General features: G+C 38.5%; 1 protein-coding gene across 18 annotated transcripts in view; it reads left to right on the top strand.

Moving 5' to 3' along the window:
• GREB1L (GREB1 like retinoic acid receptor coactivator) overlaps positions 1–24030 on the top strand; it is a 128508-nt gene that overhangs the window by 52900 nt on the left and 51578 nt on the right. For 8 of the 18 annotated variants that reach the window (XM_048938797.1, XM_048938783.1, XM_048938784.1 and 5 more), the window contains 3 exons: positions 2986–3089; positions 16845–17016; positions 17223–17420. In XM_048938797.1, coding sequence (XP_048794754.1) covers positions 16848–17016; positions 17223–17420 — 367 coding nt within the window. In that variant the 5' untranslated portion in view covers positions 2986–3089; positions 16845–16847. Of the gene's footprint in view, positions 1–2985; positions 3090–6605; positions 6774–14461; positions 14482–16844; positions 17017–17222; positions 17421–24030 lie in introns of those variants that run through there. The other 10 variants (XM_048938791.1, XM_048938792.1, XM_048938794.1 and 7 more) reach the window with 4 other exon arrangements.

The raw sequence follows: 24030 nt of genomic DNA, 5'->3' as shown, positions 1-24030 counted from the left end.
ACCCAGAACTGCTTCTCTCCCACTCAGAAGTCTGTTTGCACCAACTCGATAAAAGACTCTGGGTGAATTTTGATGCAGAGATTTTTGCTTCAATCTGATGAGGTGTGAGTTTTAGCTTGCAAAATATATCACTCTAATTTTAAAAATTAATAATAATTTAAATGATATGTGCTCAAATGTCAAAGCAGACTTTGCAAATTATAGATTTGTCAAGCAGCTGTGATGTTGAAGTAACATAACTCCCATTACACTATTTGTTCATCAAGTACACTTGCTTATACTGTGATTATGAATTCCTATAGAACTTAACTGAGCAACAGCTGGTCTGTTTGCTTCTGTGCCATGTGGCTGAAACTGTTTCCAAATGCCTTCTAAATTTTGTAGGAATTTTTCAACAGTTTTTATACCAAATATCTCTATTCTTTCATTTTGATCACAGGCAAATTTCACAAAATCCTTCCATAGGTTGCTAGGATAAAGAAAGTAAAAAGGCCATCAATGCTACTAACTACAGCTGCAACAAAACACATATTCTTTTTGGCCTTTGATTGTGTCAGATTCCTTTTCTTTGCAATTGTCCTTTTTTTTTTCTTTTCCACTTGAGAGAGGTTTATGGTGCCATGTCCTTCAGGACAGCCCTGTCTTAGGGTTGAAGTTGTATTTCTCTCTCAGTTCCTAGAGGTGATGTTATCTTTTGTTCCCTTAGCAGCGTGGTCATTCCTAAGAGCATCTGTCACTTGGGGCATTGTAAGATGGATGAGTCTCAAGTGAACTGCTGGTTGAAGCAAATGGTGAAAATAAGAGAAGCTGAGGGGGCTGGGGTCGTCGGAAGGGACAGACAACAAGGAAGCTCTGTTAGAAATCAAAAGTAAGCCAGGCAGTAGTGGAAGGAAGAGCCAAGATGGATCACACCCCACGAGTCTTGGAAACTAAGACTGAAGACAGATGTATGCTGAAGAGACCTGTCTTGGTGAAAATGCCATAGGTTTTCTTCCTATTTGCAAATAAAGGAGGATCTGAAGGGTACGATCTGAAGATCATGTGAAGAAATTGTATTTTTGCTTCATGCTCTAAGGCTAAGACAAATCAATGCTGCTGTTAACCAGCAGAAAGGTTGCCGATTTTTTTGCATTTCTTAAATAGTATTTGAAATCTTTCAATACCGAGTGTGTAACAACAGAAAATCAAAGCTGAGCTTATTAGTAGATTTGCTTCTGGAAGAGTAGGAATCTTGAAATTTGTGGCAATTTGGCTTTTAAAGGGTGCTTAATGTTTTAAACAGTTTCAGTACAGTATCTCTGATGCAGCCTAACTAACTAGTTCAGTTGAACATTGTAATGGAAAGAAAGTGGTATAAAACAAACAAACGAACAAACAAACAACATATCCCAAGTCCCCCAAAACTGCTCCCAACATGCTAACAAGTGAAGTCAGAGCTCCAAACCGAGCAGAGGTCTGTGTTTGCAAAAGCAGCTGGCTGCAAACAAAAGGCGCAGCCCAGTGCGTGTCAAGGTTTGGGAAGGGTCTGGGAGGATCTCGACTTGAAAAATTATTTTGTCACACTATTGGCATTGGTCCATAAGGGGAAGCACTGGTTGAAAGGCGAAGAAATTAAGATGATTAGAAGCTTTAAAGCTTCACAAATGGTAGAGTATCTCTCTTCTCAATGGATGTAAATAATAGATGAAAGACTAAGGGTGACAACAAAGGATCAGGGCGTTTAAGAGAATGTGTGCAGCCTGAATAGCGGTCTGTGGCCTAGGGCCAAAGGTCTTAGCTTTGAGTGTAATTAGAAGAAAATACAAAAATGTCATTACTAGCAGGTGAAATGTTCAGCACGTGTCCAAAAAATAGCAATTTCAAACCCAGGAGCTGCTGGAATTGGATTACTGCCGTTCTGCCATCATTAAAGTCCTCGCAGAGTACTCTGGTTTGGTCGGGAGCTGAGCATGTTAACCTCGTGGGCCATCTGTGGTAGATCTGCTGCGGGCCTTGCAGGGATGTGGGGCATGAGTAGAGCTGTGTACGTGTCTTCTCCCAGAACACAATTCTGAACAAAAACATTTCCTTGGTAAGAGGTAAAGACTAGAGTTGCTTTCTTCAATAGTCTAATTTCTAAAAACAGGAGAAGGAAGAAGTTTAAAGCTATTTCACTTTGCATCTTAAACCCTGGGTTCTGAACTACAGGCATACATCTGAAGGAGTTGTATTCACTCTGTTCTTGACAGCAGGTGTAAAGGTGTGGTAGCAGCTTTAAGCCCCAAATCCTATCTGTGAGCAAGAATCTTTCGAAATAATCTTCTTGAAATCTTTTCACAAAATATTAAGAAGTCAAACCAGCTTGTATGCCTAAAAGTCTTGTCAGAATCTCACTGATGATATCTTAATTTCATGCTTTTCCTGATGTTAATTACTGTTGTGTACACCCCTAAGTATTTTAGGAGATACTGTTCTGCTCACTACTTGCTCTACCATTGTTTTCATTCTTTTGGGTATTTCAGATGTATTCTTTTATGAATTGTCATTTCTATTAGAAATACTTTCGTATAAGTACCTTTCTGGGATGTCAAATAGGAGAGAAATCAGCAAATGCTGACTTCATTTTGAAAACCGATCTCTAGTTCAGAATAGATAACCAACCTCCCATTTAGTTGGCTTCTTTTTAAATGAGGAGTCAAATAATTATTTCTACGTTATCATTTCTTTTTGATGTTTTTGTAACAGTTAAACGTTTCATACTGATGAGGTGGGTTTCTAATATTGCATATGGTGACTTGAGCACCAAAAATATACAGATATAGTGACAGACTTGGACTTTTCCTCTGGTAGAATGCACAGGGAAAAGCAATGCAGATTTAACCAAGTATGCTCTGTTCCAGGTGTGGATAGGCAGGGTTTTTTTGGGTTGTTATAAAATACATGCTGGCGTAAATCATTCTAATGTGTTTTTTGTTTTTTGTTTTTTTCTCCCTTTTTATTTTTCAGGCGGTTAGGAGTTTTAAGCAGTTTCGCAGCAAGACTTCACAAACTCTTAGCTGCATCCTTTAATCATGACAGCATTTCAGATAGGCTAAAAGGAATCTGAGAAGGTACTGTACTCCTCTTTCCTCATAGAGAATATGTGGGATGTTTGTGTTTAATGTTTGAGGCTTCAAATACACTGACTACATTTTAAAAATGCTGTAGACAGTAAATTCCTATTTTGTTTTGCTTTGATCGTGTATATATCTTAAGTTCTCCGGAGAGGTCTGATGTACACTTCTATTTTTTTCTTACATATCCACTGTGAGGTCAACTTTGTTATTTAATAGCAGTTCTTTTGAAGCTGTAACATTTTTCTTCTGATACTGTACTTAGAAGCACTGCAAATACCTAAGCTACCAGCTAAATATGAGTTTTATTCACTTGGAGAGTGGGTGTTTGTTTGTTTGTCCTCTCAAAGGGCTTAAAACAAATGGGAAGAAGAATGCAGATCTTTGTCAAGATCAGGATAGATTTGTGCTTCCAACTGAGATTCTCACAAGTGTTTTTTGTGACTTCTTAAAGGGGGAGGCTTGACTCAGTACACAGTATTGGGCTTGCATAGTTTCTTGTTGCATTTAAATAGCTAGTGTACCCAGAAGGCTGAAGATGCTTTATGACCTCTCGCATCCCTGGGGCAAGGGCAGCATGGAGGCCTAGCAGAGCGAGGGGGTCATTGCCACCACCTATGTCCTGAGTGGCCCCCGCAGGGTCCCAAAACCTGCCTGCAGGAAGGTTTTACTTGGCAACATCTGGATCGTGGTAGAAGTCAGTAAGCGGGGAACCTCCAGCGTTTTGCTTCCCTGGGTGCCTGGAAGATGCAACACTCGCCTCCTTGATGGGGGGGAGGCAGATTCTGTGGCCCTGAAGTTAGGCCTAAACAATTGCGGAGGTCAAAGGACAGCTGAGTGCGGTCAATGAGACACCCTGGGGTGTATTTTGTTACTTAGTAAAAGGAGCAGCATCCTAAAACCCTAAAGGATTCTCTTGAAAATCTGTGTTGTGAAAAGGTTTTATGAGTCTGATGGCAAAAAGTGCTGATTTAGCTAAGGAATGCTTTCTTTTGTCTAAATGAAAGGCTAATCCTTACCAAATGTTGGCAGCTATTATAGTGCGGTCAGTGCGGGTCTGAAAGAACAGTTAGAGAAGAAGTGTACTTCGGTATCCCAAATGTTTATCATTTTATTGGTTCTATAACTGAAAACGTTCCTGAACTTTCACCTTTTGACCCTAAAATTTATATGTCATAATCGAAAAGTACGAAGTAAAATCCGTCAGTTAGAAATTAAAAGACTGCTTCTTAAGGAGCTGTCCTATCCCAGTCACTCTCTGTCTCCTCAAAGATTTGCTTTAGATTATCAGGATACAGCCTCGTTTAAATTATAACTTTTTAATCTCCTAACACTTACTAATTGGTTGAAAATATGGGTTTTTTTTTTGCTGCTCTTGAGCAATTTTTGTTGCTCATGTTGTAATGCTTGCAGTGAATTTTAAAGGATAGTTTTTGAGTAATTAATTCCAATAATTTATTTAGCATTATCTTTCTTCAAATTGACAGATTATTAACGTTTAACATTTGTCACAGAAACAGATAAGAAATCAATGTCAAGAACCAAGACCTCGTAAGTAACAAGAAAGGAAATGCAATAGCAGCTGTCTTTGCAAGAAAGGTGGTGGGGGAAGGAGCGTGTGTGTGGCTGAAAAGGTTTAGTGCTTTTTGTTTCCTTTTGGAAAGGGGGGTAGCCATGGGCCACAACCCAAGATCTCAGACTCCTTGGCCCTACTGTCATACACAAACAGTCATTGTCAAATTAGGAAGAAAAAGATATTTGGGAGCCAGTGGTAGCATTTTTATAGTAACTAACATGGTGGTTTCTCATGATCTTTAAAAGAACACTGTAAGAAGAGTGAAGAAGAATAAACTGCATAATTTTCAAGGGAAAAAAAAAAAAGAGCAAAGATGTTGACAAACAGTTTTGTATTTGATTTTTTTCCTTTTTATTTTTGGGAAGAAACTTGACTGCAAATTATGGCTCTCGAAAGAGCTTAATTCTTAAACTCTTTAAAAATGCTATTTACAGATGCTTAGCATTGATTTATGTCAAGGTTAAGGCACCTTTAAACAAATAAAGTTGTGAATGAATAAAGCTACTAAAAAACAAATCAAGATATTTGTATAGCATTCAAGTTGCTACAAAACTGACAGATATTCTGAATTTCTTTTGATAACCACATCAAATCATCAGGAAATGATAGCATGTGTGTTTGAGGGGTACACAAGGGAGTGGATAGATTGGGTAGGGATGGAAGGGCAAGCCTTAACTTTGACTTTCTAGGCCTTAGCTTAATTCTTTTGCAGTGAGGCAGTAACAGATGAAGAAAGAATTAGTGATTTATTTATCCATGAGATTGGACTGACTTTTGCCATAGGAACTTGATGGGATGTCTGTTCAGCTTTAAAAATACAGATATCCCATTTTATATATGTATCTATATGAAATAAAGAGAAATTTAATATCAGCTTTATAATTAAAACATTTTGGGGAGTATATGTGTGAGCTGGAAAACTAACTTTTAAGATCCTATACTTTAGTTAGGTAAGATATATAACATGGAAGCACATGTATTATTAAGATTTTTTTTCATCTGCTGTTCTGTAGAGAATGGCTCTGTATCTTATTAAAATGTTTCTTTTTTTTCTTTTTTTTTTTTTAACCCAAAGAAGATTTTAGCCCACAGGAAGTATTTTGCACATAGTACTTTTCTCTGACTGCTGCAAAAGTAGAATATAAATACTGGGAAGGCTATTTTCTTCATACTGAATGTCAGTATTCACTGGACGTTTTATTTAAGTGCCTTCAAGAGTGCATAGGCCCAGTAAATTTTTTGTATTACCAACTCACTAAACAATAATAGCAACTTTGGGAAGCAAAATTGCCTCTGATAGCATGTTTATGTTGCAGGTAAATTAAGCCCAGCTTATGGACATTCTTAAGACTTTTCATTTTGGGAGAAAAACAAGTAGAGAGCGCATCTGATGCCTCCAATAAATAATAATTTTAGTATTGTTTCTTCTCCTTCCAGGACATAAAGACCCCATACGCAGTGTGTCAGAACAAGTAATGAATTGCATCGCAGAACAAATATGAGCAATAGAATTACAAAACTCTTCTTCTCCTATTGGGGCGTTAATATGTAATTATTGATTTTTTGCATCTTTTAGGTAAAGATTAACATTTTTCTTTGTCAGATTTAAATGGTGCTATATAAATGCCCAGAAATGGGTACATCCCTCAAACACCTATTGGGATTCCGAAGAGACGCCTCAGTGGCAATTTTCTGTTTAGATATATCCCTTTGAATGACAAAACTGTTCTTTTTAGATACATCCCTTGGATATGATGATGTTAATGTTTTGTTCTGTTGATTACCTGTTTGTGGTAATTTTCATTTTACTGAAAGGCTGGATGTTGCAGAAGGCCTAGCATTGATGTGCATCTTTGATCTCAAACAGGGACTGCCTCTGGTAATTTCAGAGATGCTTGACAGAGCTTTGTTTATTTTACAGAAGAATTCATGGTATTCTGGGAAGGGGAGAAAGTAGTCAGCTTTGACACATGATAAACACATGTTTCGGGGAAGGAAAAAGGACTCTACAAAACACAATTTGAAGTTCATTTCCAACAAGATTCTGTGTGAGGCGTTTGTCTTTTTAATAGAAATTCTATCCGTGATATAAACAGTCTCAGCAGGTAGGCTGCAAAAAATGTCCATACAATATTTGACTTAAGATTGTGTGTTTAAGGTGATTGCTATGGTTTTGACCTATGCAAGGTTTTGTGTCTGTTCAATGCTTGCTTTTTTAAGAGAAATGGCTGTGAAAGCAGCTTGCTTTATTATTTGTTTGCCTCTGCATTACTATTAAAAGAGGCTGCAGAAAAAAGATACTACATACATCTCTCAACCTGTAGACAGCATGGGAGCTTCAGATTAGAAAGTAATTGCTTGTTCCTTTTTAAAATATTCCTTTTTAACATTTTCTGAGTTCTGATGAGGAGAAATGAAACCATTTTGACCTATTCGAAAACAGTAGTTTTGGGAAGAGTTGTACAGGAATGTGCTCTGAGAACTTCTGACAAACATCCTGACACAGTCTCTCCACAGCAGAAGAGAGGCTCCTTTCCACCTTTGCTGGTTCATTTCCTAAAAGGAAGGATAACACTTGTTTTGGAATTGCCTTGTTTTCAGTCTGGGCATTAGGGAAGAAAGACAAATTTGTTTTAAAGAGGATTGTAACCAATAACCCATGTATGCATTTTTATACAACTGCTTTAGTGAAGGCAGTTTGATTTCTCAAGGCGTTATTTATTAGTCCTTGATTTATTTGTACTTTTTAATCTAGAAATCTGTGTTACGGATTTGTTTAATAATGTGAGAGAGAGAAAGAAGCAAACCTTAGTGCTTTTGGCAGGATTATACATTTTATGGGTGAAGGAGTTGTGGGAAACAGAGCTTGTGAGGTTCTTGGCTGCCAAGTATCCTGGTTCATGCCACATCACAGCCATGCTCTGGCTGTGGAACCCATCTTGTTTTCAAGGTGCTAACCCCAGCAGAAGAGCAATTCTGAGGTGGCTTTCTGGTTGCTTACTTGAGAAACTGCCACACGATGACTGCAGTTCTGCTGGCTTCAAGGGGTAAAAATGAGCTGCTTGCAGCAAAGGAAGGGATGCAGTTTACAAAGTCCTCCTGCAGAGCTTCAGTTTTAGTATTTTACAACTGTCACAAGTCAGAACAGGCATGATGTTCCTGAAGAATCCGATTGTCTGTTTGGAATGTTCCAATAGCCAATGAAACCTGTATTGCCATTATGCTTCGTACTGGGATTTCCTTATTTTTATTTTTGGTGTCAGTTAGTACATGTTGTTGGAATTAAGACTATCTCTGCAAGATGCATAGAAATTATTTTCTATTGCCTGGCAGTTGATGGTGTTCCTGGTTCCTTTATTTAGTAGTTAGCATGTGAGTGGGGAAAAGCTGCCTATGTGAATCTTTAGTAGGCATTTTAGTGCCTATACCCTAGAATTCAATGTTGAGATGTTTCAGAACAGGTTACGTTTTATGGTACAGAGTACTAACAATCTAATTTATATATGTGTTTTGCTAATCCACAGTGCACAGCCCTAACCGAAAACAGTAATACAACACTAAGCAAATGAATATGTACTTACAGGACTAAGGACTTAAGGCAGACCAAGAAAACTGGTATAGAACATAGGTGCCAAAAAAAAAAAAAAAGAGAGTATGAGTTAAGAACAAATTGAGTGAATGTCAAGGTTCAAAACAACATGGATATTAGCAGTTTCACATGGTGATTTTTGTTAGTCCAGTAGTGTTGAAGAGTTGATCACAAACTTTACTGATAAGGCATTCAGATGATGTTTGGGGCTATAGGTGAAGCACTCAGCTTCTCACAGTCAGGCCAACTTACCCTAATAGACAGCCATGAAGTCCATTTTTACTAGCAGTGCAAGTTGAAATGCCATCATTAATGCTTCATTTTCTCTCATTGCACATCTCCTTTGAAACACTGGTAGCTTTCCCTTCCACTTTCTCAAAAGCAACCCCTCAAAAAAAAAAACAAAAAACAAAAAACAATTCCTGAAACTAAACAATTTAGAAATAGTTGTTAATGCTAAAATTCTTGACAAATATGGATTTGTATATATATATATATATTTAACTTTTTTACTTGGAAATATATACCAAGACTCTTCACTGAGTTTCTAAGTCATGGAAATTTAAAAGATACATATTAAAGTATATATGTATATCTAAATGGGGTATTATTAGACAGTGTTCCATTGTAATACCCATTAAATCTACATTAAAACTTAAGGTTTAAGGTAGCTAACTGATGTGACTGAGAAGATACATTCCTGTGTTATAGATTAATGTAAAGTATGTTAAAATGTCGTGTCTGCAGTAGTTCTAATTAGTTTGTTTTACTTAGCAATCACTAAATGTATTTTAGCTAGTAGCTTACTATCAGAATATGTTTTGTCAGTGAATGCCTGTATGTCTGTATGCATGAAAACTATGTATATATTTAAAAAAAAAAAAAAAAAAAAAAAAAAACAATGAAAATCTTTAGGCCTGGAAACAGATACCAGTTTTGATTATATGATTTTGGGAACTTATTTTTATTTGAGATCAGAGGAACATCTCAGTTTTGCTACATCAGGCTATAGTTATTTAAATCGTTCTTATATTAATTTTGTAGATACTACTCATTCTTTAGTTTCATCTGCTGAGGTGTTAGTGGTGGCACCTCAAAGTTTTCAAGCATATAACTTTCCTGGTTGTGCTAAGACGCAAAGTTTTTGGGAGCCTCAATTCATGTCTGCGACTAATTGCTAAATCAGAATTACACAGCCAAATATGCCTTGATCTTAGAGCTGAGATTAAGCACCATTACTGATCTAGTTGTATTGCACTGGCATTAATAATGTGGTTAATAGCCCTATTGATTTAGGGGAAAGGCCATAAATGGTGAAAACTGAGTAGGAACGGGCTTGTTTTAAGGAGGCAAGATGAGATTTTCGGAAGTGCTCCTTGGTGATTTCCTTGTGCTGCCTCTGCAATCAGTGTGAGCACATCCTTTGCTTTAAATTGATGAAGTATTTCAACATTGCCAGAAACTAAAAAGGAAAAGCTAGACTTTTATGATGATTTTATTTTCTTCTGAAGGCTTTTCCATTTAAATAAAAGAGGAAAATGTACTCTTTTTGTTGAAGGTACATAGAAATGTTCTGTTCCCTGTGTACATGGCGGAAGATCCCAGTAGCATAAAAGGATTTTCTCCAGCTTTCACAACTTAATTTTAAAAACCTTGGAAAACCTTCACAGTAACTTCTCTGCTAATTTCATAGAATCATTTAATGGACTCAAAGAAGATTTGCAGTCAGAATGGCTTAAATCAAAATAATTAACTTCTGGAAGCTTCTGTTTCATGAAGAACATAAATCTGTTTGTGTAAAGCTCAGGTTCCACTGTATAATCTTCTCATTCTCATATGGTTATATGTAAGTAAACTTTTATATTACTGGCAAATTAGTTTTTTATTAATTCTTCCACTCTTTTTTTGCCCTTATGTTCAAATTTGTCTTCTTTCTGCACTCTTCCACAAACCTATGTTGAAGAGCTTTCCGTGAAACAACAAAGAAAAACACGAATCAACGAGCAAAGAATTAAAATGATTTAAATTATTTATTATTTACTTATTTAAATTATTATAAACACAAACTACAGTTTGTTTATGGTTTCTAAGTAGGTTTGTTTTTCCACAGTAGTCCATCAGAGGAAAATGTCTGGGGAGTTTGCTTGGGGGTGTATGTGTGAACAATTGGAGGGCTGAGGGTGTAAAAGAGGCAGTAAAAGTTTGTGTATGCATGCAAGTGGTGACAGGACACACAGTGTTTATTTGTAGATGAGCATTTACATGCATAGGAGGTTCTTTGCACATGAAGCTGCATGAGTATTGCAGCCATCAAAAGATGTTCCTTGTTTCAGGGCAGCCTGCTAGATGTTGCTCCATTCATTTTCCAGTCTTTTTACAATACTTACAGTAACTTTTATGTGTTCAAGTAGGCATCCACTGCCTTAAATGCTTATAGCATGTCATTCACAGATACTAGCCCCTCATGATTATTGTGTATTTTGCAATCACTGTCGGTGAACTTGCTTAAATTAAGTAGTCAAATGTTTTCTTTCATCTGATTGTTGCATCTGTTTACCGAGGAAATGGCGTCAGAGGTAGTTTGGTAAGCTCAATCTGTAAATCATCTTAAATCTCACAAGAGGAATGTGATCAGCATCCTCAGCCTTCCTCTCTTTGTGGCATGTGAGCTCAGACTACCTGGGATTCGGCGTCTGGTTTCTGAGTTGGAGCCATGGCCTGGAGGAAACTAAATCCAGTCCAAGCTCTGTGTAGTTCAACTCACAAAGACTCGTGTGTGGGAATCTGGCCAAATGGTTTTCAGCTCCAGATGGGGCTAAGGAGGACCCACTGCTGTCAGTTTGACACGGATTGACTCTAACCACACACGCTGAACTTTGAAACAGTGCTTGAAAACTTCAGTCTTGCCAAAGATTACATCTAATGATTCTGGGAAGGCTTTTGCAGAGCATTTGAAAGATGAAGGAAAATGCAGGATGTTGAGCAATAAACTGCTGAGTTCATAACTTAAAACTACTGAGTGACAATTCTGTAAAACTTGAGCTTAACTTTGAGAGACTTCTGTAGCACAGCACCTCACAATGTGTTCTGAGTTTGATTGCAGCTGTAAGCTCCTCTTGATGTGTGCTAATAATATTAAAAAGAATTAGAGATATTCAGAGTTTTAAATAGGCTTCAGATTTTGTTTCTTGGGTATTTTCCTTTTTTGTCCTCAGTGCTGCATCACTGAGTTTTCTGAGTTTGGGTGCAAATATTACCTTTAGCATGTTTATTATTTTGTGAGCTGTGCCTGAAAGAGTATGAGGATGTCTGATGGAGTCAGGCTATAGCAGCCATTTGGGATTTGCTTTCTGTTCTTGTTGTGGAATAGCTTTTTTATCTGCATCTGGTGAAGGAATTTTCCAAATCGCGTGTAATCTAGTTCAGTACTCCAACTGTAGAGAGATACTACTAACTGAGTAAGAAGAAGGAAAAGTAAGTGAGTACTGTCAGGAAAAGTAAGTGTTCTTGGTCTTTCACATTCTCCACTTGGATGTGGTAGTGGATATAGGATGTTATCAATATTTTCTTCAAAGTAAATGAAAAATTTTAAGAGACCGTAACACCATAAACAGTCAGTATAATCAAATTGTTCATTTTTTCTGGAAGGCTTTGTGAATTGTCTTGTCACTCACCAGATAAAACTGTAAACTCTTTTGCAGTTGAGCTTGAATAACCCCAACACAGACAAAAGCAGGGTGAGAATCTCAGGATCTTGAAAGGACTGTGGGGGTAAAGGGGATCTTACAAAGGCTGTGAGATAAGGTACCTGTTAATGAGAACACTGTCTTGCATTCTTGTATTGGCTCTCATATTCTTTCCTACTTGTTGCTATGGTTAATGCTGGTTATACTTCCAATATATATACTTATGACAGATATACTTCTGTCATTGTAGTCTACACTTTCAATTAACAAATATATTTGTTACTGGTGTTGTTAGCTGTCATCCTTTCTGCTTGTATGCATGTTTGTGATAGCTCTTAATGATGCCTTAGTGGAAAAACTGTGACTCCCAGAACATCAGTTAAGGCTGATGTAAATAACAGAAAATGCTCAATGTACCTGAAGCAATCAGCTCCCAAATGATTTTACAGTATAAATAGATGCCTGCTTTCCCTTTGCCTAAGATGACCCTTCAAGATACAGAAGCTTTGTGGGGCCTGACAGTACCTTTGTCAAGGAGCTTGTTTTCCTTTCCTTTGAAGAGAAACTTTTCTGTGGGGTTAGGCCAGATCAAAAGTCAGATTATGTGTTTTGGAGAATACAATTACATCATTAGGTTAAACACAAAGTAAGGACTTGATAGAGCTGACTTAATGGAGGGTGTTTGCATCAGATTCATCATTCGCTATCAGGTAATTGTGAAATTGCTTTAAGCCATAACAACAACAGTCACCCCCTCCCTCATCCTCCAGTTCAGTTCCTCTCCTTTAAAGTCTCTGGGGTCATGACCCACCTGGAGGCCAGATATGTGCTATCTGGTGTACTGAATGATCTGATTATATTTTTACTTGTAAAGCCTTCAGCTCAATGTGTAGATCTGCTCCAGAGAATTGCTGGGTAATGGTCTATTTTCCAAAAAAGTTCTTTTTTTTTTTTTTTTTTTTCTTAGTGTGTGGGAGGGGGTATGTGCAGGACCAGAGTGATGTATTTTTCTGATTGGAATAAGTTTGTAATGTTTCCAGTGCTCAGACACTGCCAGTCTGCTGGAGCTGTAATGAAGCCAGGCCCTGCTTCTTCCAGAACATGCAGTGTCCTATTTGTGCGCAGATCTCTTGACAGTACAGAACTAGATTATTTGCTTGAATTGATACGACTCTATTGCAAATTCAGCCTCTGTGGTTGAAAGAAGCATTCAGATTTGCCTGTGTCCTTTACTGCAGTGCTAAAATAGTCTTTGTAATCTTTAGTTACTTCCAATTCTGTCTGCCTTTATGGAGTCACCTGTCAGTCCTGCTATTGTTTTCTACAGTGAACATCTATAGTTAATTTCCAACCAAAACTTGCAGCATTAGTACCCCAATTCAGACTGCAGAGTAGCTCTCTAACTCCAGCAAATGCCCCTTAATCCTCCAGCTCAGTGTTGGCTACTGCAAAGAAGGCGTGAAATAGTCTCAGTAAATCTGCTTTGAAGCAGCACAGCAGCAGTGGAGATGCTCAGGATGTGTAGGGTAGGAGTCATGATGACTTAGTGTCAGGATCTTTACAGAGAAGCACCCTCAGAGTGATAGAGGTGGGAGGTGCAGGTCATCTGAATGTCAGGAAGTTCTCTTCTTAGGTTTTGCTGCAAATTTCATTTTGAAGTTGTTCCATTTTAATTGTCTTGTGTCTCTCAGTAGTGTTTTTAGGGCATGGACTAAAAATTGCCTGCCTAGAGTGGCAAAGTTGGTGAAATAGAAGGGATGTCTGAACCTTCTTCTTTGGCGGAGTAATGAGAAAGTGTAGAGGAAAATCTTACTACACATAATAACGCTCTGTTATTATATACGGTTTGAAACAGCTAAGAATAGACTGGGCTACAGACTTCTGCTGAGATTTTAAAACAAAAGGCAATTTCTAAATCATGGTATCCAGTGGTGTGAATTAATAAGGCTGAAATCTAGGAATTTAATCAGGTCTGTGCTAAACTAGCTACAGTTGGGGGCACATATTTCTTTCCATGCACAACAGATTAAACCTCTTGTACATTAGAGACCCCTGAGTGTGCTCAAATAGTCCAATTTTGACTGGTTTTTTAATTTTTTTTTTAAACCAATGTGGAAATATAGGGTAAACATATTATTTGGAAAACTTCTTTAATAATGATCATTAATTCATGTTAAATCACTAGTTTTGGTCAAATTTTAATGCAGAGACATCAGGTACATGTTCTAATGACATAAATACTTTTTGCTTCTTTTTCTCTCCCTTCCAATTCCACCTCTTTATTTTTCCCCCAGGCTGCTGCATCCTCGGAGCCCCTTCACAGACACACTTAAAGCAGACGATGCTATGCTGCAGCTCTGCCACTGCTGCAGTGCGCTGACTGCAAGCCCCCTACCATTGACAAAGTCAGGAGGAAAATGAAATGCTTCCTAATTGCACCAAGCACTCAGGGTAGATTCAAAAACAGAAACACAAAGGCAGCAATGCCATGAATCAGTGCCCTTGGCTTTCGGTCGGCTGGATCAGAAGAGTGGATGGGTGAGCTGCGTGCTGTGGCAAGGCCTCTCCAGCCCTCTCCCTTGCAGAGGAAGCCTCCTTCTCCTGCTGCCCCTCCTCTCCCCAGCTCCCTTGAACTCCCTGTGAGGCCCAGCTGCCCTAATGGCCTGGGGCAGTGTTAGGACATCAGCTGCCCAGCTCTGGCTTGCTGGCACTGGGCTCCCTGGGGCCTAGCTTCCCCTGCTGCAGCCAGGCCTGTGCCTTGCTGCTGCTCCCTCCACCCCCTTCCTTCCCACCAGTGCCTCACCCTTCTCCCTCCAAGTCTTGAGAGGAGCCTTCCTCTTGCTCCATTGCTCCATTCTGTGGCTTGAGGAGACCAATTCCTGAGCCTCCCTCTACTGGATGTTTCCAACGTCCTTGTAATCTTGCTTTGTTTTCTCACATCAAGCTGGAACGGTCCTCCAGTAATGTTAACCCACCATTTCAAATTAATCCATGACAGTTGTCCTCCACAAGCAGGTCTTTCTGCATAGATCCCATGAAGAAAAATTAAATGAAAAAAATACACTTTTGCCTTCAAGCATATGGCATTTTATTAATACTTTTCTCTCAAAAAAAGGCATAAACAATATACATCACATAGATTATGGAGAAAACAGAGTATGAAGTGACTTCAGATAGACAGTGCCCTGTGGGAAGTGGAAGTTTTTTTAATAATTAAATGCTGATTCGCTTTTATTATGGTACTGTATGTTTATACACACTCCCTGATGTTTTTTGAATTTAATGAAAGCTTAGGAAAAAAAATTATCTTTGTATTGTCTTTGTTTTGGGTAAGGAAATGCCTCAGATTTGTTAGAAGGTTCAGGTTGAATATTAAGAGAAATTTATTCTCAGAAAGAGCGGTGATGCAGTGGAACAGCCTGCCCAGGGAGGTGGTACAGTCACTGTCTACGGAGCTGTTCGAGAACTGTGTGATGTGGCACTGAGGGATGTGGTCAGTGGGCATGGTGGAGATGGGCTGATGGAAGGACTAGGTGTTCTTAGTGGTCTTTCCAGCCTCAATGACTCTATGTGGAATTTTTTACCCAGAGTTGTACAAAGTTTGAACAGCTAACTATGCCTCTCATCCCCCTGAGGTGAGTAATTAGATAAACTTCATCCCTGAGTCAGAAATATTTTTCTATGCTGGGAGCTCTGAAACACTAATGTAAGCAGCTATCATCATTGTTGAAAAACCTTGAGCAACCCAGTAATCAACCAGGAATAGAATTGTAGATTTTCTAAATGCCTACTTATCTTCTTGGCTCAGATTTTATTCTGGTCACGGGACTGGGTGACATCTACTGAAGGAAATTACAAAGACAATATTATAAGTGTTTGTCCTTTCTACTATTGATTTAACAGAGGAAAAGTAACCTTTGTTGAAATAAAATTTTTTGAAAATGCAGTCTTGTATTTTGAACAGCAGAAAATGTTACATCTTAATTTTTTTTGAGTAAATGTTACATAGCGTGAAGACCCAGCAAAGTGGAAAAATTCATTTTCATTGAGTCTGCCCTAGCTAGTTGTAAACCTTTCCATGGCCATCCTGTTACTAGATGTTTACTGATTCCTAATGCTGAGCGAACAAATATAAGTGGCTGTGGGGTGAATAATGTTGCCCAAGGAGAAGTGATGATCTCAAGGTCTATTTGTGCTTAGTATTTCATAAAGTTCATAAGTTAATCATCGTTATAAACATGAATGTTAACTATAAAAATAGACAATTTAGAAGGTCATTAACAGTATAGCAATGTAAAGCATAATTTAAAATAAAAACACTTCACAGCATTTGCAAAGGACTCTTAAAGAGAGCTGACTTCCACACAATTTCAGTTAATGTTAGCAAAAACAAAATTTCAAGTTACTGCATGTCTATATAAGATTTTTATTTTTATATTTTTGCAAATGATGGCATACTCCCAAGTTAAATAATGTTAAAGTAGTTCAATAACTAGTGATGAAGCCAGACTTGACATTTTTCAATTTTCTGTGTTGTATTAATTTCTCTAGTCTGTTTTGAAAATCTTAAAAATGACAGTGATAATGATTTTCTCTTCTTCCTCTCCTCCTCCCAACCCCCAACAAAACTCCGCACCAGAGGGGTTGTTGAGTTTTCTGAGAAGGAAATGTATGCGCAAAACACAAAGCAGTTGTGCTAAACTGTAATTGAAACAAGAGTATGCGTGGGGTACAAAATACTTAGAAACGTAGTGCTAGTTAGAGCACAATATTATTACTAACTTGATGTCTCTGCCAACGTCTGTCACGGTGGATATTAAAAAGACTTCATCTGACATTTGTAAAAGATCTGTGTATGCACCTTCCCTTGTGCTTATCAACCATTTTCTTTGCATTTTTAGATCATGGGGAATTCATACGCAGGACAACTAAAATCTGCTCGTTTTGAAGAAGCTCTTCATAACTCCATAGAAGCTTCTCTGAGATGCAGTAGCGTCGTCCCACGGCCAATCTTCTCACAGCTGTACCTGGATCCTGACCAGCCACCTTTCTTGCCGGAAGGTAACCATGAAAGTATGGCACATTTCAATTGTTGTTTTTCTGAGAAAAGGGTGGGATGCATTTCATTAAATAACTAAAAGCTGTACTGCTGCTCATTGTGTGACACAAAATCTGAATTTCAGGCCTTGTTGAGGAGGGAGAGTAGTATACTGTTGTTTTAAAAGGGGGTAGTCACAAATACTGATGAAATCTTTATTTTCTATTTTATTCTTGCTCAGATGTGAAGCCAAAGGTGGAAGAGTTGGATAAAGAGTTAGTACATCGCTATGCACAAAATGGAAATTTGGACTTTTCTACTAACCAAACTGTTAATGAAATGGAAGATGAAGAGGAGGATGAAGACATGTCAGATTCAAGCAGTCCACCAATCCCGTATTCACAAAAACCTGCCCCGGAAGGGTCTTGCACTACTGATGGTTGGTGTACTTTCTTTTACCTGTGAGATCTTTAAAAGCAGTTCTCAGTAAAATGCATTATCTCTGAACTTAGAAACACTTGAGCAAGGAGGTCTTGAATTAACTGTTCATAGTCAAAGCTTTAGATCTAAGCATAGAGTAAGAGGACTTTTGTTTGTTTGTTTGTTTTGTGTTTTTTTTTTTTAGGACATAAAATGAAATGTGTTACTTGAAAACAGTTCCTAAGATTCACCATGGCACTTCATTAGTTTCTGGAAGTCCCTTATTTTCTTTACTACTCACTGATTTACTGTCCTCAAAGAAGTTTCTTGAGTCAGCGTTGATATGGCTGGTTCCCAGTCTATCCCTAAAACCTTGGCAAAGTGCTTAGACACTGAGGTGTATCAGAAACTTTGGCAACGCTGGATTTTGTTGCTTCCATGGGCAGAAAGAAGAGTTGGAGGGAGAATGTGGGGAAGAAACTTACTGTTTGTTCTGCTACTAGGAGGATAAGAGGGACGTTAGTGGAACCTTGTCTGTTTTCTCTTCCCCACCTGCCCACTTGTTATGGGTTGCTTACCTTGAGCAATCCTGATTGTTGTTCAAGGTGATCAAAATTGCTGACAGTACTATTTTTTTTTCTTTTAAACTTGTGAATGAAACGGATGGATCATTATGAATATACCTGTTGGACTTTTCTTTTACTTTATTCTTTCTGAATGTAGTTCATTTAAGCATTTACCCTCCATGACAGTGTATCTCCAGTTCCCTTTAATACAAATAATAGAAAGACTGACTGCTATGGGAAATTCTTTGCTTACCAGACAAGAGCTGAAATGGCATCTAAATATATTAAACATTAAACACTAAGAAGGAAGAATAGAAGGTCATACCAGCAGGACACTGCAGCTGAAAGTGGGATGAGAGAAGCAACTGAATTGAGCAACGAGGCTGGTGAGGTATCTAGCGCACAGGCTTTATGAGGAATGGTTGAGGGAATAGGGGTTGTTCACTCTGAAGAAGAAGAGGCTCATGGGAGACCTCATCTCTCTGTACAGCTGCCTGAAAGGAGGTTGTGACCAGATGAGGATTGGCTTCTTCACCTGTGTAACTAGCAATAGAACTAGAGGGAGTGGCCTCAAGTTGCACCAAGGGAAGTTCAGGTTGAATATTAGGAAAAGTTTTTTCCTGGCTGCTCAGGGAGGTGATTGAGTCACTGTCTCTGGCGGTGTTCAAGAAACGTTTAGATGTTTTGCTAAGGGGCATGGTTTAGTGGGGAAATACTTAGTGGTAGGTGGATGGTTGGCCTAGATGATCTTAGAGGCCTTCTCCAACCTTGGTGATTCTATGATCTACATAAAATGCAGATTGTTCCATGTTCATCAATGCTGCCTCTGCTCAGGACTGCTTCATTGCTGCCTGACATGGCACGGCAAGGAGATGCTCAGTGACAAGTGCTCCCTGCATTGCAGTGTGGTTGCATATTGCTTATCACAAGGTTATGTCTAGTGATGCTATAGTTACATAGTGTCTGTAACTATATGCTCATGTATTCATGTAGTATTGTTGGCTTTAGTACGTTCTGGAAGACCTTACATAGACAGTTCTCTGTTTTGATTTTTATTTAAAAGTTGTCTATGATCAGCATACATTAGAAGAAAGTTTCCCAACATTCTCCCAGATTTTAGGATTGTTCATTACCCTTTGTCAACTTAGCTGTTTTGAATTTACAAAATCTGTCTCTCTTCAGTGTTTTCAGTATTTAAGAGTATATTCCTTTTGTGTCTGGAAAATGAAAGGAAAAAATATGTATTTAAGATTACTGATGATCTGTAAGAACAGTTTTGTCTTTAAACCCCCAGTTTTGTTTAAAACATTCACTCTGCTAGTTGTCTCTCAGTGAGATATTAATTGTATAGCTCATCTTTCTTTTCATGAATATGCCCTTCCAGAGACTTAAGACACAATTGCTGCCATTGTTTACATTCCTTATCTTAGTTATTTAATTAGAAAGATAAATAATGTTAGGTAAATGTTAAAGAATACTGGTAGACTAATTGAAGTCACTGTGGCTGTTTGGATGCTTTAAACTGAGCCTATGCTTCATTGCTTATCCAAGAGCAAAACCTTGGTACCAGAACCCACAGTTCCTAGTTCCTCTTGCTGTAAAACCCATCTCCCATGTTTTAGCACCGATGGGCTGAAATCTTTCTCCCTTTCAAGGTATTTGTACTGTTTGCTTTTCCTGAATTCAGGATCTATATTGTTGTCAATAGATAATTTTCTGTGATGACCTGTACTTTTACTTAGATGGCTGAGTCGTCAGTCACATGCATGCAGAAAGCACTCATTGCCTTTCTTCATCGGTAAAAATAAGTGCTTTGTGAATGACAGCTTGTTGGATGCTCCTTCGCGGCTGGCCGTAATGTTACATCCCTTAACTTTCCTGTTAGCCTTTGGAAAGAGCAACTGCATTTATATAGTAAGGGCTTTACTTTATAAAAGTAAGGGCTTTGCAATCAAGAATAATAGAGTTTGGACAATTAACTTACTGTAATTTCCACGAAAATAAGATTTTAAGAAAAAAAACTATTCTGTTTTCAGACAGGAATCTCAAATGCAACAAAATAATACAGGAAACTGCTCTTAACAATTTCTTTGCTGTTGCTTTAAAACGGACCGTTTCTAAGTTGTAGAATAGCATTTTATGCAAAACGTGGGAAGCACAATAGTAGCACCTTTCTTTTGTTAGAAAACCCTCAGTTTACTTGTTGCTTAAAGAAGGGCCGAAGCAGTTTCCGAGGCAATTAGGTAAGCAGGTACTTAACGCCTGATCAGTTACTGTGAAGTTACAATAGCAAGTGACAGTGACTGGTAATTCATATGTAATTCTTGGAAGCTAATTTCTTATGCAAATACCTCATTTATTGCAGTTCAACTAGGGGCTGGTAGCCCACACTGAAACTGCTTCTTCCTATCGGTGAGGAGAGGGAAGATGTATAAAAACTTAAATCTGAAGAAAATTCCAGGGCTTCTGGGTGTTAACAGTAGAGCAGATACATTTTCGTTTTCAAAATTAACGCTGAATTAACCTAAACAAAGTGATGTTGAGAATGTAAATATGCTACTTAGAAACAAAAACTAATGAATGTTCTTTCAAAGAAATGCAGATGATGTCTGTGAAAGCCATTCACTATTCTTTCTGTGACTGCTCTTGATATTTGCAAATCCCCAATCAGAATACGAATGCCTGTTCTTTATTTAAACAAAGCTGAGATCCTGTGGGAAGATTATTTTTTTTTTTAACGGAGCAGCTCAGCTGTGTGCTCTTCTTTTTATGATTGCACGGTGATAAACAATTTCATAAAGAGAAGCTGATTTATTTCAGTGGCTCAGAGGTTTTTTCGTTGTCTTAGTCGTGTTAGGGTTGCTCAGCATAAAAAATTAGGTATTAACTCAGTTATAAATGAGTTATAAATCTCAGCCATGAGACGGAAATAGATTTTGCATGGTCAAAATCTTATACGCGGGCAACACAATTTATATTTGTGCAGAGAGATCCTGTGTTGTCTTTCCTAATATGGAAACGCTTATCTCTAGTAGGTAATTACCTATCAATGCATAATCAATGCAAAACAGAGGGGAAAAGAGGTTGGGGTCTCTGTGTTGCTTGTTGGCTAGAAAAATGTACTTTCTTAGTTCAAACGTAGCAGACAAAGTGGTTAATCCTTCCTTCATCTCCCTGTAGTCAATTACCTGTTTCCAAATAACTATTTCTTGCATGGAATTTTCTCAATTAGTTTAAAAAGCAGCTGAAGCTAAGTGATTTACAGTCCCAAAAATCAAGGGGAAGGATGGTAACGATGGGGTCTTGAGCAAATACCATCCCCGTTTCTTTGAAGGAAAATTCAAGACTTTACTGCACAGCAGCAGCTTTACATTCTCTGAATATCTCCTGCTTTAAGCGAACACCAGCTGTGCTGTATCTGGCCAAACTGCCAGCCTTCCCTCGCTGGTGCTGTGGCACCGGGTGAACCAGAGCCTCTGGAGGTGTGAGGCTCCTTGTGCTGCCCCCTATCGCTGCCTGTCTCTCAGGATGGCTTGTCCCTGCGGCAAGGGGAGCCAGGGGTACTGCGTTCAATATCGATGCTGTCAATCTGCTTCCCAGGAAAACGCGGTTGATGCAATTACCTGGATGTCCTGCTGCCCTCCTGTCAGGGGGATGGTAGCTGCTTTCAGCCACTTCGGGCTGAAATGTAGAAAGCTTAGTATCTGCAAGATCTGTAAAGTTCAGGAGCTTGTCAGGTGACATTGGAGCCCCCAAACTAGCGTCCCCTGGGGCAGAAAGGTAATTATACCTCTCCTTTCACACAGCCCAAACATTACGGAGGCATGTGCTGGCCAGCTGATCTACACATGCATACCTCTGATGCAGAGATGTCGCCAGAAAAAGATGCAGGAAGAGATTGCACAGGATGGAAGAAGACTGTAGAAGGGATCTCAGAGAGCTTTGGATAGAGGAAGAGATGATACAGGGGCAAATGCATATTATTTGCAAGTTGTGCAGAGTTTATGTAGAGTACTGGTGCAATGCTTCATCTCACTGGGGCATCCAAACCTTCAAGCATCCAGAAAAACTCAGATTTTCATGTATGATATGGAATCATCAAATGGCTTGGGTTGGAAGGGACCTCAAAGCCCACCCCCTGCCATGGGCAGGGCTGCCACCCAGCAGCTCAGCTGCCCAGGACCCCATCCAACTTGGCCTTGAGCGCCTCCAGGGATGGGGCACCACAGCTTACATGGGCAGCTGTGCCAACGCCTCACCAACCTCTTAGTAAAGAATTTGCTCCTAACATCTGCTCTAAACCCTACTCTCTTTCAGTTTAAAACTATTACCTTTTCTACTATCTCTGTATTCAGCCATCTGAATGTTGCATGTTGGAAAGCAAGTCCATAGTGAAATGTGTTGACAATCAGAATCCTGCTTTCTCTGGTGTCCCAGTATTGCCATTGCCAACAGTTCATTCAATAGCCTCTTTCTAGACATTGCTTGTGCTTCTGGGCATTTCTTGAAAAAACAGTTCTTTGAAGAGACAGGTTTAAATCTGCCTTGAAATCTTATCACATTTGCTGTTTCATAATCCTTATCTACAGATTTCCTGTTTGCCAACATTGTCAACAGTGGGTAATTTTTCTATTTTAAATCTAGATGTACAATGGCATTTTCTAAGTATGTCAGATACTCAGATTGCACCGAATGCACAAAATATTTCAGATCTATTTTGAAAATTCTGTGCATAATATCCAAACGACATAAACATTTGAGTAAGAAGAATCTGCTCTGAATGTAAGGGAGTTTTCATTCACATATTTATCTGCAACTGTTTCTTCACAAATTACACTAAAAAGTCTGGATAATTCTTACCTGGCCACCTAGCGTTCCATTTGATTAGGATTAATCCTAATGTTTTTAAGGAATACACCTTTAAAAGAGCTTTACTTATTTTAATCCAACTTCATCTAATCATAAAATAAGTTGTTTTTCTTTAAACAGGGAATTTCAATGTTTTTCCCCTAAAATGTAGGCTCCTTCTCATTGGTAAGCAATCATTAAAATTCATTGATTTCTAAACAAATAAAAAACTTCAGGCATTTAATTTTAATTAATTGGTTGGAAGAAGGAATGTAAGAGGGCGAATCTGGACTAGCTCTCAGTTTGAATGAGCTGTTGCTTCAACTGAGCTAATTGAATTACTGAAGAAAATATTCAGCCAAGAACTGGCTCAGCAGACTGTGGGTGTAGGCGCAGGACTGAGCGTGTATTGTACCACATTTTCAGCAAGTTGCTGCTTGCCAGGGAGTTCAACAGCTGACTATAGGCATTCCACTTCACACATGATCCTTGCCAGGTAAAGGTGTGAGATAAAAACAAACAAAAAAGCAACATCAGGTTTCACTATCCTTGCTGAAGTTTTAAGCCATGTGGGAGCATAGTACGTGAGAGTACAGCCAAGTTAATAATACTCAAGGTGGCTGTGGGTTAAGCTACAAATTGTTTCTTGATACTTAAAATTTTTCTCTAGTGGTTTGGTTTTTGTTTCTCATTTCTCTACTAGCTATGGAGTGATTGAAAAATATTTTAAATCTAATTAATACCAATTAGTAGGTTAAGTGTTAGTAGGTATTTCAATAATTCCAAATTAAGTTTGACATGTTTTTAACGATAATGTGAAAACAGAACACGTTACAGTGATACTTTAGGTAGAAATATTGGTTCATACAGATACATGCATATGTTGTTTATGCTACCATATTTCTGTGGTTGTAGCAAAAGAGAGGTAGTCAGTAGATGACTGTGTAATGTCTTTGGACATTAGAATCTTGATCTTAGTAAAAGTTGGTGGTGCTTCCACTGACTTCTGCCTAGGGGAAATCAGGAAGTCCCATGTGATGGTATCCTTGCCCGCAGAGGAAACCACATAACTGTTGCTTTCTCTCACACCTGTCATTATTGCATTTGATAGTGGAAATCACTAAAGAAAAAGGTTTTGTGTGATTGTGATCCTTCAGGTTCAGTACTGAACTTAATGGAAGAGTCCTTGAAAGTTGTTGGGAGCTTAATTAAGTT

This window comes from Lagopus muta, chromosome 3, assembly GCF_023343835.1.
Source record: "Lagopus muta isolate bLagMut1 chromosome 3, bLagMut1 primary, whole genome shotgun sequence".
Lineage (NCBI taxonomy): Eukaryota > Metazoa > Chordata > Aves > Galliformes > Phasianidae > Lagopus > Lagopus muta.
Note: the sequence above shows the minus strand (reverse complement) of the source record. Positions and strands in the feature narration are given on the sequence as shown.